This window comes from Rutilus rutilus (genome assembly GCF_951802725.1).
Source record: "Rutilus rutilus genome assembly, chromosome: 1".
Classification (NCBI taxonomy): domain Eukaryota; kingdom Metazoa; phylum Chordata; class Actinopteri; order Cypriniformes; family Leuciscidae; genus Rutilus; species Rutilus rutilus.
This window is the reverse complement of record NC_140209.1, coordinates 46,178,856-46,198,214: the sequence shown is the minus strand read 5'-3', so window position 1 is coordinate 46,198,214 and position 19,359 is coordinate 46,178,856. Positions and strand designations below refer to the sequence as shown.

At 37.4% G+C, this 19,359-nt stretch overlaps 2 protein-coding genes across 6 annotated transcripts in view; both read right to left on the bottom strand.

Annotated features, from left to right (window-relative positions):
- rab40c (RAB40c, member RAS oncogene family) overlaps positions 1 to 10,233 on the bottom strand; it is a 21,314-nt gene extending 11,081 nt beyond the window's left edge. Inside the window, exons 1-2 of one of the 2 annotated variants that reach the window (XM_084421036.1) lie at positions 9,806 to 10,233; positions 8,919 to 9,320 (exon numbers count right to left, since the gene is read on the bottom strand). In XM_084421036.1, the coding sequence (XP_084277162.1) occupies positions 8,919 to 9,060 (142 nt within the window). In that variant the 5' untranslated portion in view covers positions 9,061 to 9,320; positions 9,806 to 10,233. Of the gene's footprint in view, positions 1 to 8,918 lie in introns of both variants that reach the window. The other variant, XM_084421035.1, reaches the window with a different exon arrangement.
- Positions 10,234 to 11,400: 1,167 nt separating this feature from the next.
- Positions 11,401 to 18,656, bottom strand: pigq (phosphatidylinositol glycan anchor biosynthesis, class Q). Of its 4 annotated transcripts, none has more exons than XM_084401358.1 (11): positions 18,541 to 18,656; positions 16,581 to 17,323; positions 16,361 to 16,492; positions 15,006 to 15,126; positions 14,477 to 14,603; positions 14,232 to 14,385; positions 13,736 to 13,847; positions 13,568 to 13,648; positions 12,670 to 12,784; positions 12,491 to 12,552; positions 11,401 to 12,247 (listed from the first exon to the last, which is right to left on the bottom strand). In XM_084401358.1, exons 2-11 carry the CDS (start codon positions 17,279 to 17,281, stop codon positions 12,095 to 12,097), a joined length of 1,758 nt encoding a protein of 585 aa, XP_084257484.1. In that variant the 5' UTR covers positions 17,282 to 17,323; positions 18,541 to 18,656; the 3' UTR covers positions 11,401 to 12,094. The 4 variants fall into 4 exon arrangements, with proteins under 4 accessions (XP_084257484.1, XP_084257482.1, XP_084257483.1 ...); XM_084401356.1 differs by lacking the exon at positions 18,541 to 18,656 and adding an exon at positions 17,802 to 17,955; XM_084401357.1 differs by lacking the exon at positions 18,541 to 18,656 and adding an exon at positions 17,876 to 17,955.
- Positions 18,657 to 19,359: the final 703 nt, after the last annotated feature.

Sequence of the window (19,359 nt, the reverse complement as noted above, 5' to 3'; positions counted from 1 at the left end):
TTACTTAATGCTATCATAGCAGAAATGTGACCAGGACGCTTCCCATAAGGCGATTATCTTGACTGCTTATCTACATTTATCATTCATAAAATGAAAATATGAACACAGTACGGGCTCCATTGACTGAATGGCAATATCTGCATTTTCGGTCGCTTCACAACAGGTCAGCATTCAAACCCGTTTTGCATTTTAATAGACAGCTCTGTCTCTAACAAAGGCTCACTGCGTCTCTTTCCAAACAGGCCAGTGTGTGTAATATTCACGCTGGTCTCAGTGAATCATCTTTTTGTCCACTTGAAAAATCTGTTTATCCGTAATGCCGTCAACACGGACATGGACTACACCTGCCTGGAGTAGCACGGGAGAGTTTATGAGAGTGGTTTTGGCCATTGCTTCCTCAGGAACATCAGTTCTAGAAATTAAATCAACTTTGTTCCTCTCTGATTAGAGGAAAGAACAAAGTCACACCCTTCTGTAGTCTATTCCACTTTGATACCAGCCGTTTACTTCCTGCAAATACACACAGCAGATGATTGAGGGGAAAAAACTAATTCCAATATTTCTGATAAAAATTGTAAATCCAGTCATCACATATGCTAAATCCTATACTGCTGTACTCCAAAATAAAAAGAATAAGAATAAGAATGTAGTGCAATAAAATTGCTATTATCATCATTAAATTAAAATGTATTGTATTTTTTGTTTTACAGGACATCTATAAAATAATAATACTAATATTTACGGCTGGTTCTGAGTTCTGGCTGGTCTGTCCTCCATTATTAAACCTCTACAAGAGAATGTAACAAGAGAGAAATGACTCGCACTTAAAAAGAACCACTAGGGCTGATTTCCTTCTGCTCTCCATCCTGCAAAAAGCTTTGCTCTTAAGCAGGGCAGCACATCAAGCCAAAGGCGCATCACACTTCCTTCCTCTAGTATCCCTCCTCCTTCGTTCTGGGTAATTTTATGGGCAGATGGCTCAGCAACGCGGCCTGACAAGGGCAGCACGGTGTAATTATCATCTCAGGTTCCAGCTCCGGGCCACAGGCCAAGACTTCCCAGCCCGAAGCAGCTAGTTTTGAGGAAGAGCCTGGAAGTGAAAGCTCCAGCAGGACTTGAGGACACCTGAGAGGGATTGAGTGGACAGTGACACATGCGGGCATGTTTAATTCAATTTAAACAGCCTATTATCAATGGGTGGTGGAAAACAAAATTGCTTACAACTGGAGAATGTAGAAGCGTTGGATTTCTTCAACGCAGGAGGCCTTTGTGTCTCATTGTTGTGCTTGCTCATAACACATTCAGACAGTCTGAATTGCAACGTGCCCAGCTACGCTCAGGAGCCAGAACTGGGTGCGTGTGAGTTTGAAAGTAATTTCAAAGACTGCGAGTGCATGAGAGTAATGAAACTAACATGCCTGAGGCTGAGAAAGGCAGAAAAGCTGGTTTCACTGAGACCCAGCATTTCAACAGTAGCGCACAACATGACTGTACGCTGACATCCACATCTGATCATAACTTTATCATCAGAAGAAATGCAGATACTCTCTTTTTACTAAAAATTTAACAACAAAAGCAGTTTTATAATGATGTTTTTAAAGGTTTTCTCTAAAACAACATATTCAGAATAACTGAGGCCTCAATTTGGTAAAAGAACTAATGAAAACTGACTAACAATATGATAGGAGGGATAGCAGTGATTCTGTACCAGGACTGGGGAAATGCCACATATTTTCAAACCGGACTGGACAAACTAATTGGTCTTAAAGGGATAGTTCAACCATAAATGAAAATTATGTAATTATGTTTGCCGTTCCAAATCGGATTGACTTTCTTCTACGGAACACAAAACGTTGGCCACCAAACACTTTTGGTTTCCACAGACTTCCAATGTCTTCAAATGTCATCTTTGCGTATACATTTGGCGGTGTTATGAAACTCTGCCCCCACATACTGACGTAGATTTGTGGGGGCGTGTTTGAACGGAGCATTTTACGCATTTAACTTTTACAAAGAATATCTCTTTGTAAAATCTCTTTCTATTAGACTTTGAGCTTTGTAATTCTGCAGATCTTATACATGCACAAACAGCTACATAACACACTAAAGAAAAAGGAAAACAAGAAATCTCATCACCATATGTCCCCTTTAAGCATAGAGAACGGTTTGGCCTGACAGTGGAAAGATTAAAGATTTCTATAAATAAATGCTGTCTTTGAACTTTCTTTTCATCAGAGAATTCTGGAAAAAATGTATCACAGTTTCCACAAATATGAAGCAGCACAACTGTTTTCAACATCGATAATAATAAGAAATGTATCTTGAGCATTCAATCAGCATATTAGACTAATTTCTGAATGATCATGTGACACTGAATACTGGAGTAATGATGCTGAAAATTCAGCTTTGCATCACAGCAATAAATTACATTTTAAATTTATGAAAATATAAAAGTTGCAATCCCACTATTTTTACCGCATTTTTTATCAAATAAATGCAGCCATGGTGAGCAAAAGAGATTTCTTTCAAAAACATTTTAAAAAAAAATCATACCAAACCCGGACTTGTGAATGGTAATGTGCTTCAGATGGGTTCTTGTGTTCATAAACAGTTAGGAGAAGAGCAACAAAATGGAATCAAAGTGGTCTCGAGATGCATTTTTAAAAGTTGTTCTATTTATAACTTGACAGGCCGTCTTAAAAAACACTGGCGGAGCTTTAAAGGGGATAAATTCAAAGATGCAAGTTTCTGAGGGTCTTAGCTTACCAACTGTCAAACAACTAAATTATGCTGCCAGCATACTAAAGCACATGCAAAGCACAGCCACTAAATAAAATAGACGAATCTCACTAATCAGCTAGTTGGTTGTTGGTAGTCGATTGTTGCTGGTTGATGGTAGTCGACCACAGTGACCCGTCCTTAATTAAGTTCTCAAGGTGAGGGCATACCTTCACTCTAGGGGTCAAACAACTAAAAATCAAGTCAGGAATCTTGGTGTGACACTAGAGTCAGACCTTAATTTCAGTAGTCATGTCAAAGCAATAACTAAATCAGCATACTATCATCTGAAAAATATTGCAAGAATTAGATGCTTTGTTTCCAGACAAGAATTAGAGAAACTTGTTCATGCTTTCATCACCAGCAGGGTGGATTACTGTAATGGACTCCTCACTGGCCTTCCCAAAAACACCATAAGACAGTGTCAGCTCATACAGAACGCTGCCGCCAGGATTCTGAGCAGAACCAGAAAATATGAACATATCACACCAGTCCTCAGGTCTTTACACTGGCTCCCAGTTAGATTTAGGATTGATTTTAAAGTATTATTACTGGTATATAAATCATTCAATGGCCTAGGACCTCAATACATTGCAGATATGCTCACTGAATATAAACCCAACAGATCACTCAGATCATTAGGATCATATCAGCTAGAAATACCAAGGGTTCACTCTAGGCATGGTGAGTCCGCTTTTAGCTATTACGCTGGAACCAGCTTCCAGAGGAGATCAGATGTGCTCCTACACTAGTCACATTCAAATCCAGACTCAAAACACTTCTGTTTAACTGTGCATTTACTGAATGAGCACTGTGCCGCTGTTCGTCCGACTGTTTGTACTGTACTGTATTTTATTTTATTTTTCTAAACTGTTTTAATTATTCTGTATTTCTTTCATGTGCTATATAAATAAACTTGCCTTGCCTAATACTGGACACCAAGTGGCAACCGAAAACCAAAAATGATCATGGACTGCAAAAGTCCAATAATATACTAAATTATTAACTTTGATGAAATTCAACAGTTTTATGGTCTTAGCAGTAATAATACACCAAACAAAGTACAAAAGATATGGGAAAAAAATATACATCCTTTTCTTCTTTTAAAAAGCAATACGTCCATTTATTATATCCTAAAAACACACAATTACATAGTTTGATGCATTTTACAATTCTTTTATTTGCATGTAGCATCGCTGTTTCCTCACTGTCCGCGTGTGATGGATGTTTGCCGAGCCACAGCATGGTCAGTCTTGTTCTTTATTTATTTTTTGGGGGAATTTCTATGTATATTACACAATTATAGTGGTTAAATGTCACAATAACATTATTTTGGTTTAATCTACTTACATGCACACAATCTTTAGCGAGTAGTTCGATGGGTTTATTCTTCCTGTTTTTTTTTTGCTAGTTTGTTAAGGCTGAGTCCTGTGAGCTGCTGCACCGTCAAAAGGGGTTTGTGTGGTAACTTTGGACGTACAGTACATGTACTGTTCCAGCCAATGATATAGCCGCAACCAATCCTTTTTCTGCTGAGGGGACTCCAAGGACTATTTCTCTTCTTTTTTATATTGAAAGTAAATTTTAAAATTGTTGTTTTTTTTACTGGGTATATTGGATGTTTATATATTAGCTTATTTTGAGTAATGGCCATTATGTATGCATCTCCCCTTTTGTGTTCATTCGTGCTGCCCACCAATGTATAAATTCACTAGCTGTGTATGTAAGTTGTTGTTGTGTTCTATGACATGGTTCTGTAGTCTCAAGACTTCTGTGTGCAATGACCTATCTTTATTGTATATGTTTCTTTCTTTCTTTATTTCTTTACTTGTTTTTCTATTATTCCTTTTTTTTTTTTACTTTAGTTTTCTTCAATTAGCTTGCCATTGTTTTGTTTTTTGACCCCTAAGTGTTTGCAGTAACCTGCTGCCTCAGTGTTCTTTCTCCCTTCGCTGGTCACATCTATAACACCGTGACCCAATCGAAACAGAACAGAAAGAAAATGAAAAGTACTGTTTAATGGAGAAAAACACTCTATCATGGTTATATTGCAATCGCTGTGCTTGTCTGAGCCAAATCCATCAATCACTAACAGGCCAACCAAGATGTCTGCATCTGCAACTTTAGACTCTAAATATTTACAGATGTCCACTCAAAGCCAGCGCAAAGACGAATCAATGAGAGTAAACACCACAGAACCAATTTAGAAGAATACAGACTGCAAAATTTAAAACCAACAGCATAAGGCGGTTTAACAAGGCTTCTCTGAACTCATAGCTGTTTTTATTTGTCATTAGCTAAAGCATTGTAAAAAGTAGGTGGCTGCAGAGGAGCACTTGTTGACTATTGTTGATTATTAGCTATTTCCACTCCCTAAGAATTTTTTTTTTTATAATATAAAAACAATATATATATATATATATATATATATATATATATATATATATATATATATATATAAGCATCTTGGAGACGTTCCCGCAGTTCTTCTGGATTTAGTTTGTCTCAGTTTTTTCCCGTTTCTTCATGTAATCACAGACGGACTCGATGATGGTGAGATCAGATCATACCAGCTGTTGTCAGACTCCTTGTGCATACACAAATCTCACTGGATTATTACAGTTAATGGCAAAAATAATGTTTGGAAATGTAAACTGATATTTCCTACTGACACACTACAGCAAAATATATAAATAACTGACTTAAAACCATTTTGGGGGGGGGGGGGGGGGGGGTATTAACATGCCTAAGACTTTTGCACAGTACTGTATGTATATATATATACATATATAAAAAAGTATATAAAAAAAATATATATTTTTTTTATATTAAAAAAATAAAAATTATTCACTCGTTTTGCTTTTGAATTAATATTAAGACGAATATATTATGAATGATAATAATTCAAGTTAATTTTATCTACACCTCAACTCAAGCTCAGTGCTTTATTGTCAGCTGCCCAGTGCTACCAAATCCTTTCTGTAGAACTCAGTGGCTCCGGTGCCGCTGCCCTCAAATGTTAGTCTGGAGTCCTGGGCACTTTAAAATAAAACTGCACATTGTAATTTATGTACGATAAGTCTATTACCAAGACATTCGTCAGTAATACAGTCAAAATGGGGGAAAATATGAATAACTGCATTCCAGGATGATTTAAGGTGTGCCCCTAAATTTTCTGCTTGTGCTCCTAAAAATGTTCAGTAAGGGGCTATAGTGCACCTATTAGTCAAAAAAAGTTAGTCTTGAGCCCTGCCTTATAGGGTTTGAGCTTATGACCTTTCGGTAACCAGCCTAGATCATTAACACCAAGTCTACACCGCCCTCATGTCCTCCTAAAAACATCTAAAATTAGTTTTATACTAGATGTCGATAGATATTGGTTTATTTAATGGCCAATGCCGATATAAATAAATATATATATACACACACACACACACACATCTATATATAGTCTGTCTCAAATAAAGACAAGGTAACACATTTTACATTCAGCACAGTGAAAAGAGTGAATATGACATATAATATAGTGCAGCATAGTTTGAAAACAAGGGTTTAAAGTTTATCGTGCGTCTCCAGTGAAGCTGAACTGACCGTCTCGCACAGAGTAACACATTCATGATTCATGAAGGATACAAATGCGCACTTTGAATCTGAACAAATGGATTTGACCAAGTCTGCAAGGTTTGTGAAATTAAATGTTCATTATACATTCAAAGATTTGTTTAAATGATATAAATGCATACTTGCTGAATGCTGACGGTAAATCAGAAAGTATTATAGTGTTTACCTTTCTCTTACTAATAATATAAAAGCAAACACTATAACACTTTTTTGCCTAGAGTTTATTTTCTTTGTTTAACAGTTTTATCTAGTAATGTAGCCTATTAGGCAAAACAGAGGTCATAAAGACATAGAAAGAGAGCGCTGGCTCAGGCGATGCCGTTCTCAGAGCCATCAAAATAAAAGTCCCGCTTTCAACACGTCGGCCAAACAGAAAAACTTAACAGCCAATGCCGATATAAAAAATATATATAAAAAAATAGAGTAAAATATCGGCCGATATGTCGGCATGGCAATATATCGGTCGACCACTTTATATAATGAGATGAAGTTTTTAAACCATACAAGGGACCATTCTTGGCTTAAATACTTCACCTTGCTCACATGCAGCCAATACCTCCAGATACCCTATGTATAATTAATTAAAAAAGCCTTTCAACATTAAAACAATCTGAGCACATCAGGATGGCATCTCTCTCAGGGATGAACAAGCCTGCAGCGGAAATCACCAGCTCTGAATCCACGGACTGCTCGTGGAGACATCTGTGTTGATTTTGAGTGATTGTGAAGGCAACTCTTTTGAAGCTGCACCAGCAAGCTCCCCAAGAACACTTCAGAAACCATCTATCACTGTGAGATCTCTCACAACCATAGAACACACTGTTCCCTAATAGGTTCAGGCAGCAGCCCGTTACCCGTATGTATAAAAATGGGATAGAACAATAGCGGCCCAGCTCACATGAGGCTCATTTGGATATGAAAGGCATATCATTCTATAATTGGTGTATCACCTCACTGGCTTCAGCCTAATGACAGAGCGTGGATGATCTAATCTCATCACAGCCCATGGAGAACCATTAAATAAATCAAATAAAAAGAGCTTGTGTTTAAAACTGGTCTTGATGGTGTGCTGTACTGACCTGTTCAGTGAAAACAGACACTTCCAACCTCTTAGCCATGTTTACTTGTGTGTTTTGTATCCTGAGGGAAATCTCTGTGCTGGAACACTCCCCGAAAACATCTAGTACAATCTTAACTAATAAATAAAAGAGTTCAACCAATACTGATTTTTTTGACCAATACTAATATAGATCATTTTTGATAGTATCTCAGAATGACAGATAATGGGTGTATGACTAATATTCATTCCACACTTTGTAAGTTAAACTGTTATTTATTTCACAGAAACATGACACCATTTAAGAGAACAGCACCCAACGTCAACACTCAGCAGTCAGTATCTGTATTTTTGGATAATTATTCAACTCTTTAAATAGCAGTCATTCATTGTGAAAAATGTGCTGATTAGACACAGCCATAAAAATAAACTTGCAACTACTAAGATCAAAAATAGCCTAACTTTGCATAAATAATAACAGAATATTATAAATATTACTTAAAATTTATATTACTTCATTATTAACGAGTAAAATATTTAGAATACATATTGGGTGTTGTTTTTCCTCATGATCATTATTATTGTGACAAAATAAAACAATAAATTCAATACTTGTCGGTCATAAAAAATCTCTACTCATTATCCATATCCAATAAGCAATGTGTAGAACTGATTTAAATTATTGTTTTATTAATATTATGTTATGCAAAGTTGATCTGCAATCTAGAGGGTCACAAATGTATTTTTTTCCCCCATTGTTTAAGCTACGTCTAATAGCTACACATTTCTTATTTGAAAATAAATGGCTACTTTTTTTAAAGTTCATGGTGCCATTTATCCATCGAAACGCAAAAGAACCAGCACACTGCTATATCCGCTCCTAAAGAAGATTAATGAATAGCAAAGTTTAAACTTTTTATATTTTTATCAACAACTGTTATATCCATACCATGAACAATCACACATAGTCAATCAGTAAATCAACCAATGATCTAATAAACGTGTCATTTATCCATCGAACAATAACCAATTAAACTGAGAAGTGTGAATATTGGTTAATAATACTGTATAAAAAACGATTATCGGACCTCCACTAAAAAACATGAAGTGTATGTTATACAACTACTGAGCATAAAATGTGCAGCTTTTATATAGCCTAACAATCTGCTAGGGCAAATGTGAGAATTACACAATCATCCAATAAACAGAGTAATAAACTATTATCAATCACATGCGTTTCCGCCTCCTGTAAGTCAATGACACTGCAATATGGCAGCCACAGAATGACTCACCATAAACACAAAAATAATATTGACCATGTTACTTGGTAAACCTGTTAATACAACTATTCTCTGAATGGCTCGCAGTGAGTGACAGCCTTGATCCGAGATCATTCTGGCTGAAGGATGTGTTACTCGCATTCTGCGTGCAGAAGATGTGTGGGATGTGTTGACTAACTCACCACTGCTGTAGGCATATGGAGACTCAGCAGATCCATCTTGAAGGCTGTCCAGGATCTCTCCTTTTCCCACATCGCTGTCTCCCACCAGGAGGAACTTGAGCAGGTAGTCGTAGCTCTTCACAGGGCTGCCCTGGGTGCCCATGGTTGCTCACATCAGAGCCAGACTGAGAGCAAAGGATAGGAGACAACTGTGTGTGTCCCTCTCTGATGTCGAAGATGGGCCCTGAATCCTCCAGAGCTTTGGGGGTCTGAGTCTCTTGTGTCAGGTCTATCTTTAAATGGGTGTCTGGCCAAATCAGCAGACAGGCCGAATCAAACCATTTCCCACCCGTCCAGTCCAGACCCGGAAATGATTTAAAGTGTACAGACTTTAAAATGTCCAGCCGTATTCACTCGTCCAGTCTAAATATTGTAAAATAATATGGATCATCAGTGCATGCATACTTTATTGGCTGGCAAACTGAACAACTAGGTTGTTTACATTTCTTCCGAGACGCTCAAATCATCGTTACTGACAAGAAATTAAAATAAGTCTCAAAACAATTTACCAAAACATCTATTTTATCATGGCAAATTATTGCTATAATAGAAAAGCAATGGAGCTATCAAGCTAGTGCATTGTTAGCATGCGCCTGCCAAGCTGTCAATACAAAGAAATAATCTCATCACAATTTTATCTAATAATCACATGCACGGCTATGACAATATTAACAATAAGAATGTATATTTGTTATCGTAAAACTAATTAAAATACATTAAAGACGAGCCGTTGTTCAGATGGAGTAACGTTAACACAGCATCGGCTAACGCTGCTAGCTATGAGCCTAGCGCGTCAAAAACAAGTGCACATTGATTGTATATCATAATTAAGGGAATAAACTTCTCACAATCACAATATATTCCTGCTGCAATTTGATGTTAGAAAAACTTCAGCCTGACAAAAGGAAGAAGGATATCCACATTCGCGCTCCAGTTAGCTTGAGCAGCCGATGCTAGCGCGTCTGGCAGAAATCATGGCTCCGTTTCTGTTTTTCTCTGAATAACAAAGATTCATGTGAGATCGCGCTGCTCGTCTCGGGACCTCTGCGCGTTATCAGGCGGTTCTGGGGCGAGGCACGGTAAAGTGAGGGATTAAACAATAATCCGACCGACCCGCAGGTTATTACTGCTTGTGCTGTAAATGCTCTCGGATATCCAAATATGTCCCATGTTCTCTCACACAGGAGAGATCACACACACACTGTCACGCTGAGCTTTCACCTCTGCGTACTACTGCGCTCTGACTGACTGTACCTCCCCCTACACACGCACGCACACACACACACAATATTTTGATATAAAACTAATAAAATAATAAATGCGATTATTTGAAATATTTTGATATAAAATTAATACAAATAAATTATTTAAAAAATACCTTTACGGTTTGGAGGATAGATAGATAGATAGATAGATAGATAGATAGATAGATAGATAGATAGATAGATAGATAGATAGATAGATAGATAGATAGATAGATAGATAGATAGATAGATAGATAGATAGATAGATAGATATGCTGCATGCATAAGTAAAGGCGAGTAAATGACAGAAATTTCGTTTTTGTTTGAATCATATTATTTTAAATCTGCCTTTTGAAAATCAAAATGGATGGTGTTCGCCTTCTGTTCACTGTGCTTATATTACAGGTTGCTGCTAGTGTGACAGATGCAGGAGGGTTAATGTGACAGGGACAAGCTAAAGGTCTCGGCACTTTCAGGGAATCATCAAACGAAGATAATCCCCCTCCCCCTGAATGGATTAAAATGCAAATTGCTATATGAAGTCTTTGTGCCTGCCCATTGATATTAGAGCTACATGAGGGTCTCAAGAGAGACAAGGGGACATCTGGACCCTGCATCAAATTCTATACCAGCCATTAAAACCATAAACGCTCTCACCCCCCCATCATATACATAATGGCGCTTGTTCTCCTAGGATGAGATTTGAGAAAGCTGTTTTAATAGAATTCTATCAATTTCCTTTGTACGTTCATGTATAGAGAGCTTCTCAGCTTCCAATAAGTTAGTATATGACCATACACTGTATAACACAGGCACATACTTATATGTGACTATACACAATACAGATAAAATTTTGCCTTATCTATGTAAAACAGGAGATAAACTGTGAACTGTATTTCAATTTTGAGTCAGATACACACACAAAGGTGTTAGTCCCTCAACACAAACATGCAGGTGAATCCCCAGCTCATTTGTTTTTCATGTGTCATTCAATAGTCAGTTGCCACAGCACTCATTGTTGTATTGTGCTCTCAAGTCTAGTCTGAGCACATTCTTCATAGGTTGTACTCCCAAACAAAATATCCAACACTAGTTTCCCTAGTATGTTTCTGAAAATGGGTAAACTTTAAATAGCAATTGTTTATAGTGCAAACATGACTCGTATAAGAATGATTTAAAAAGATGCACAAAGATACTGTAACGTGTAAAAGGATTAAATAAACTTTATTGAGGTAAATTAAGGGTTTAGAAATGAACATCAGAAATGTATATTTTGATCATGACCATCAGAATTTATACAAATCATGTTTTTATTAAATCATTTATATTAATAACAATAGCTACAAAACAACATTGATTTGGCAACACTGACATAACACGCGGTTCACGGTCAAATACTTTAATACACAAATCTATATTTAAACTCAACGAGAGTCAGTTCACATAAGTCAGCTAGATTAAACTCAGAAAACTTGAAACACATGAATTTGACAAACTTCTACATTCCCTTTCCATCTCATGAGAGACAGCAAAAAACTGAAGAGAAGTCAAAAGTTTTACTTCCAGTTCAAATGATCCTGTTGAAATTATGGTTTTGATATAGTGACTAGTCTTAAAATTACATTTATTTTTAAAATGGCACATCTTCAATTTTATACAAAAGTAGTAGAAGAATAAATACAAAACGTAATCACAGTTTCAATCAAAGATTCTGGTCAGTGTCTGGAAAAGGAAAGATTATGATTTAAATCAACAATGTAGGATTATTTCCATTAAAAACCTAATTAAGACTATCTCGAAAAAGTCAGCGAAGTCTGACCAACACAGCACCTTCTCCCAGTGTGCACATGTCTAGCTGCTGACTTCTATGGGGTCTTGCAAGATCCCCCAAAGTTAGTCCGTCTTAGTAGTCTTCTGCTTCCAGGGGTAAATGAGTTCTCCTACAAACAGTTTCTTGGACAATGCGGCCCAGGAATCCTTAGGGTAACAGCTATAGGTGGGTGTCCGGTAACACTGCAGTACAGAGCTGAACTTTAATGGGTTGATCTGAAGATGGAGAGAAAAGAAAAATACATTTTTCATTTATGTTTGCTCATCCGTAACACGATTCATGATCAAACCTCAGAGACAAGTAAAGCACATCCAGTGTTTGCACTGATTATGTATAATACAACAAGCTGCATAGAGAGCCAAACAGAGCGATTCAATAGGTCAAACCCAAACCTTAAGTGAAACCCAAGCATAAATAAACTATAGGATGACATTCTGTTTAACCAATAACCAACCTACCTCCATCATCAGGTGAAGAGGAGATCCTGGCTCCTGACAAAGCACCTTGAATTTAACCCCCTCTGGAATCCAAAGAGATTCATAAAGTACCTTTACTAATTGATCAATCATCAATAAAAAAAAAGCTTCTCAAAAGTTATGAAAGTTTTCTTTCTTCAATGTTATACAGTATGGCTCACCTGCCAGTCTGTACGGTCTGCAGATACGTAGGCCAATGGCAAACAGGGGGAAGGAGTTGATGAAGTCGACACTTAGGTGAATCACTCCCTGAAACAACACCACCACCAGCCGCAGCTAGAAACAGACAGAGAAACAACTTACACATCATAACAACTCATGTCTATGAGATTTCTAGATTTATTACTTATATTAGAGACATTTTACATCTAAAGTTGAACATTTCTCTGCTATTTGCTTTATGCATTAGTAGAGTATCAAGCGCTACGGCACAGCCATGAACCAATACATTCAGTGGACTTCTATTAGAACAATCTACAAAACCAGTAACAACCTGTTACTACGTGCACAACAGTTCAAAAGTGTGAAGTGTAATACTTTTATTCAGAAAGGAAGGATTAAATTACAGTGACTGTAAAGACTTACATTATTGCAAAAATTATATTTCAATCAAATGCTGTTCTTTTGAACTAGTCACCAAACAAATCATGAATTTTTTTTTATCGGTTTCCACAGAAAAATTAAGTAGCACAACTGTTTTCAACATTGATAATAATAAGAAATGTTTCTTGAGCAGCATATTAGAATGATTTCTGAAGAATCATGTGACACTGAGGACTGGAGTACTGATCCTGATCAGAGGAATACATTACATTTTAAAATATATTAAAAAAATAAACAGTTATTTTGATCAAATAAATGCAGCCTGGGTGAGCATAAGAGACTTCTTTAAACATAAGAAATCTTACCGACCCCAAACTTTTGAACGGTAATGTACAGGCACAAAACATGATCAAGAGCTTGAGACTTTACAAGTGTGAAATTAGCAGAGAACTGGATCAGATGCTCCAACGGGACTGGAATAAAGATGAAGTTGAAACTCATGTCAGAGTGACTCACCAGGGTAAAGACCAGGTAATACAGGGCGGTGGTGGGAAGCAGGAACAGCAGAATCGTAAAGAGCAAAGTGCCAATGAACAACTGCAAAGGAAAGAGAGTTCTGTAAGGTTGTGTTGAATAGCTAGTACATGAATGAGGGATATAAAAAGTGTGCAAGAGGAGATGCACCTGGTCCAGGTCGTACGAGCACGAGTCAACCCTCTGCCTCAGTACATTCCATTTCTTTCCCCTGAAGAGCCGCCACAGGGAGGAAAGACCATAGATCTTCAGACAGTACAGCCTGACCAGAGAGAAAAGAAAGTACAATTCACAACAAAGAAACTGCAATTCGCAGAAAAGCTTAAAAGCCCTAGAATGTTGTGTAATATGTAAATAAAATCCTCCAGACTGTCAATAAAGATGGCAAGTAACTGACCAGACAGATTAAAAATATAACCTCAGAGATAGTTCACCCAACAATTGTACACTTTCTTTCATGCGTGGAACATAAAAGTCACTTTTATTCCAACAATGTAAGGTAACGGTGACCTTAGCGGTCCCTTTAAGGGGCCTAATGTAATTATAAAGGTTGAAAGATTGAGACTGCCCTCTACTGGAAAACGCTGGAAGTGCATGAACATGACAGTTAGAAAACTACATGCAGAACTACAGAGTTGAACCTCACCTTGCCCCATACACATAAAAACAGTAGATGTGAAAAGTCAGGAGGGCCACAATGTCGGACAGTATGGAAAGAGCAAAGGTCAATCCCAAGCAGGCTGAGAGTCCAACATACCACAGGATCCTCTCAATGAAAGGAGACATGAGGTGGATGTAACCTGCCGACACAATCACATTCACAAGACATACATGAGCTTCTGTAATAAGTTTAAAACACCACGAGAGCGCCTCAACTGAGGATGTACTTACTGATCCACAGATGGATGTGATAGAGAAAGAATCTCCCCAGCACCTGGTCGAGAGCTCTGTTCATCTTCAGTCCAGCAGGAGCTCCCATCAGCCACTCTAACAGGTCCTGGAGCTCTTTAGCCACACGCTGCGAGATACGATTTTTATTCAGCAAGGATGTGTTAAATTAATCAGAAGTGACAGTAAAAGTATTTATAATGTTACAAAAGATTTCTATTTCTACTTTTTCTATTCGTCAGAGAATCCACAAAAATATTAGGCAGCACAACTGTTTTCAATAATAATGAAAGTTTCCTGAGCAGCAAATCAGCACATTAGAATGATTTCTGAAGGATCATGTGACACTGAAGATTCAGCGTCGCCATCACAGGAATAAATTACATTTTAAAATATAGTGAAATAGAAAACAGTTATTTTAAATTTTAGTAATATTTCACCATATTATTGTTTTTACTCTATTTTCATTAAATACATTTTACAAATTTTTTTAAATTAGATCCGCAAAAGTAATGTTATGTGCCATACTTACATCTGCCACAGGTACCAGAGTATCCGCTAATTTGCTGATACGATTCTCCCTATAAAGCCACGAGACAAGCAGCAAACCAAGGGCTATGTCCACAAGAAAGGACACAAAAATGTTTGCTTTTCTGCAGACGAGTAAAAAAAGAAGGGTATGAGATTATGTTATAACAATAATATATTATAACAATAATGCCATAACATGATACATCGAACAAAAGGCACATGTGTTTTAAACTATCAATTACTCACGCTCATGTCTTTCCAAACCCCTGAGACTTTTGTTCATCTTCGAAACACAAATTAAGATATTTTTAATAAAACCTGAGTGATTTCTGTCCCTCCACTGACAGCTACTCAACTACCAACTACCAAGAGACGAATCAATGATTCACGAGTTCACACTTACATATAATTTGAGGGGGTAAAGTTTAATGCGTATTTGGCGTGCTGTCCGGAGGGAGGGCTCCGAGCTCGGAGTTCGGCCCGAACCCAGAGTACTCCCCCCGTATGTAAGTGTTTAGGACTAGAAGCGTGGAGAAGGGGTGGTGGAGGGATGCTGCAAAAACTGTCAATGAAATGAGGTGAGACTACTGAGTATATATATACCTCTTACCATTGATTGCTGAGTGCTCTCCACCTGTTTTAATTATCTGAACGTGCTCCTCCCGAACCTTGTTAATAAAACATCATATCGAGAGGTTTATTCCAAATTTTCTGAAGACACTCGATCGCTTTCTATGATGAACAGATCTAATTTAGGTTTTTATTTACATATAAATATTGATCAGCGAACATAAACAAAATCTCAATCGTACCTGCTTTAACACATGATAATGAACCTCATTGGTTCTTGAGGAAGCTCAAACGTGTTGCATAACACGAGAATGAATCTCATTGGTTCTTGAGGAAGCTCAAACGTGTTGCATTACACGAGAATGAATCTCATTGGTTCTGGCAGAATCTCAGTCGTACCTGCTTTAACACATGAGAATGAACCTCATTGGTTCTTGTACGTCAAGCAAACATGCTTGAGCTTCGATTCACCACAATTAATGTGCGAGTTGATGAATGTTTATATGTGAATAAAAGCCTAAATTCAATATGTTCACCATATAAAACATTAATTGTGTCTCTTCAGAAAATTTGGAATAAACTGCTCAATTCACATGGATTAGTTTTACGATCTTTAGTTGCGTAGCTGGCAACGGAGAGACAGAAATTACTCAGATTTCATCAAAAAAGATCTTCATTTGTGTTTCAAGATGAACGAAAGTCTTACAGGTTTGGAACAACATGTTTGGTGAGTAAATTAATGAAATGAAATTTTCATTTTTGGGTTTTAAAATATAAGTACTATACCTCATAAAATCCATGTGTGTAGCAGCTTTTTTGGGGGAGAAAACAGTCTTGAAATGAACTGCCCTGTACCCTGACTGAACACAGGTGGACAGCTTGCTCGAGATGAACAGCACCGGCCGACTATGTAAAATCCTGTAAAATACCAAAAGATTTGAATTTCAATTTTCTCCATCACTCTTCAGTACTGATAACAGGTTCAAGCTGAAACACATTAACTCACCTGAAGCTGCAAAACCAGTGCCACAGAGACAGCAACCACGTTAGGAAGATGCAGACCGGAACAGATGCTTGTTTTAGAAGCTCTGCAATAATACTAGCCTCTCTGCCTTCAGACTGCCAGTGGGTGAGTTTGAGAGGCCCGTCGTCATATTTGTCCAGGAAAAAGAGAGGCTGACTTTGAGCCACTGTCTGGAAGACCAAGCGCAGCTCTGAAGGCTCAATGTCCGACTTCTGGCTGACCTCCTGTACCGGGTGAAGCTGGGACAGCATAACCTTCCTCTGGTCGTAATGAACGAAGATGATCTTATCTTCCTCGCTGCTGCTGTCATCATCATTCTTCTCCTCCCCGTCCTGTAGACGTTTCCCATCGTTCTGGACCACCTGGCAGGTAAAGCCTGTTTTGCCAATTTCACGGCTCAGCTGCAGCCAACATTTCTGTGGAAAGATGGTACTCAGGTCTTTTAGAAAGCTGTCCATTCCTTCTTTACCTTCTTTGGGCATACTCCAGGAACCCAGGACAGTGAGATTCACTTGAGACTGGCTCTGCATCTGACTCAAGTACTTCTTCACCTGACCTGGTATGAACGGGTAATGAACGACGGCCAGAACCACTGCAGAATTGTGACCTGGGATCCAGTGCCCAAACAGCAGACCACTGTCAGCAGTATTGCAGCACTGGGGAAAGAAGATCTTCAGCACCATGGTTGTGTGCTATAAAGTCCAGCAACAGCGAAAGATACAGTCCTGTTTGGGCAAAAAGGCACAATTAAAAGGCTAGAAGCAAGCCTATAATATGTACAATTGATTATATGCATATATAGTATTTATAATTTATAGTTTTGTGTTATCAAGTCAAAAATGAACGTGTAGTTCGCTTAACAGCATCCACAGATCGAGCGAGGACAGTTGGACTCGTGCCCTTCAAATGCATTGAACACTCGGGTCGTTTCTATGGAAACCACACGCTCCGGGCAAAAAAGATATCGATTAAATTTGCAATATTACCATGACCAAATTCGGGGACATGTTGCTGTAATTAGTAGTAAAGTAGTCAAAAACTACCTTGTGGATTTTGAAGGTCGAGGACTTCTGAGAAGTTGCTTTTATCTTATTACCGACAACGAGCAAGTTAACTCTACTATGTGCGTTAAATAACACTGGCATACTCTCAAATAAAAAAAAATAAAAAAAATGGTCACGCAAAATCATAGGAAAATAGTACCAGAGAGATAATAGTCCAGTCCAGACTCTCGTTAACTGTAAACCATTCCATAGGACGGAGTAAACCGATCATACCGTTCGTAACTTCGTATTGTTGATAGTCCGTCATTAAAATTCCGCCGAGTGAACTCAAAGGATATTTTCAGTTCCGACCCAAATGGCTCAAGTAACGTTTAACTTTATTTTACAATTACAGGTTTCCAACGTAACTCTGTATCTCATGTTCTCCGCAATATGTTAATAAATTATTTTAAATGTAATCTAATAACAATTGAATCACATTTAAATGTAGCCTAAATGCATTTCCAGCTCAACTGTTATCGATAGAGTGAGCAAACTGTTATTAAGATTTAGCTGTGAGGGACATTATACTCGTCAATAACAATCGTAGCATTTTAGTGTGATCCTTTTCTCCAAACCTATTGATTACCATTGTAAATTTTTGTTTATCTCATTGATTTCATCTCACAATATTTCCTTTGCATTACGTCTTTGTTTTATAGGCCTATAAACAGACCTACAGTAGCCAGCCAGACACATTTAAATCCACAGTGAAAACACATCTGTTTAGCTGTACATTTACTAAATGAGTCCTACTGATTACATTGTATCTTTATTTATTTTTTATTGCATATGTTAAGATTATTTTAAGCACTTTCAATTGCCATTATGTATGAAAATGAGTTAAATAAAGATGTCTTGCCTTGCCTTGTCTATAAAGCCTAAAAGCGTCTACTTACATGAAGTGTCGACCGGTGAATGTGTCTGAAATAGGTATCGTAACCCAAAAGAAACGTTATTATCTTAACATTCAAGACAATATAGGGGCCACTAAAGAACCAGCTTTTCTGTCCTGATAACAGCTTCACACATGATAAGACTTGAATTTTAGGAGGGAACCGAAGCAAAAATGAACAAAAGCAATGGATAAAAATAAGGTACACTGTACAAAAGTGTTTAAGGACAGTTGTCAAACAAAAACAAAATATTTAATTGTATTTACCGGTAGGCTACCATTTGCACCAATGTTTAATGAGAAATGCGAATGAGAAATGTTAATGAGAAAGCAACTTTTGGTGTGCTTGGCCCGAGCCCGGCATATCTACATCAGTCACTACATATTTGCAACATTATTTCACTTTTCTAAATGAACTGAAATGTGTAACCGATACAATTGATGTGTAAATTAAGGTAAACATAGTGTTGTTCCCAGAAGATGGCGCTAGAGTTGAATAAATGTTTCCCAGAATGTCAAAGAATGATTGCATGAATGCGTTACATTTTCAGTTTGAGTATTCAGGATGTTGAACTGGATTTTAAATGGGAATAACAGGAAGAGTGCACTTTCCTTTAAAAGGAAATTCAACACAGGCACAAAAGTTTTGAGACAAAACTAGGCTAATAATTAGGCCTACATCAGTAATCATTATTAATTATACAGTCAGATACTTGTAATAGGCCTATGTCTCAACCGAAGACGTTCTTAAATAAATTAAGTTCAGTACTGTAAAAACAAATAACATGAGTAAATCAGCTTATTAAATTCATTCCAAAAGTAA

What these genes read in the sequence shown, in the direction of transcription:
- pigq (XM_084401358.1), bottom strand. Translation starts at nt 17,281, where the DNA reads ATGGTGCTGAAGATCTTCTTTCCCCAGTGCTGCAATACTGCTGACAGT. An exon ending in ACACACATGGATTTTATGAG is followed by an intron (nt 15,127 to 16,360) that starts GTATAGTACTTA and finishes ACTCGTCTGCAG; the next exon opens with AAAAGCAAACATTTTTGTGT. An exon ending in GCTCGTACGACCTGGACCAG is followed by an intron (nt 13,649 to 13,735) that starts GTGCATCTCCTC and finishes TTTCCTTTGCAG; the next exon opens with TTGTTCATTGGCACTTTGCT.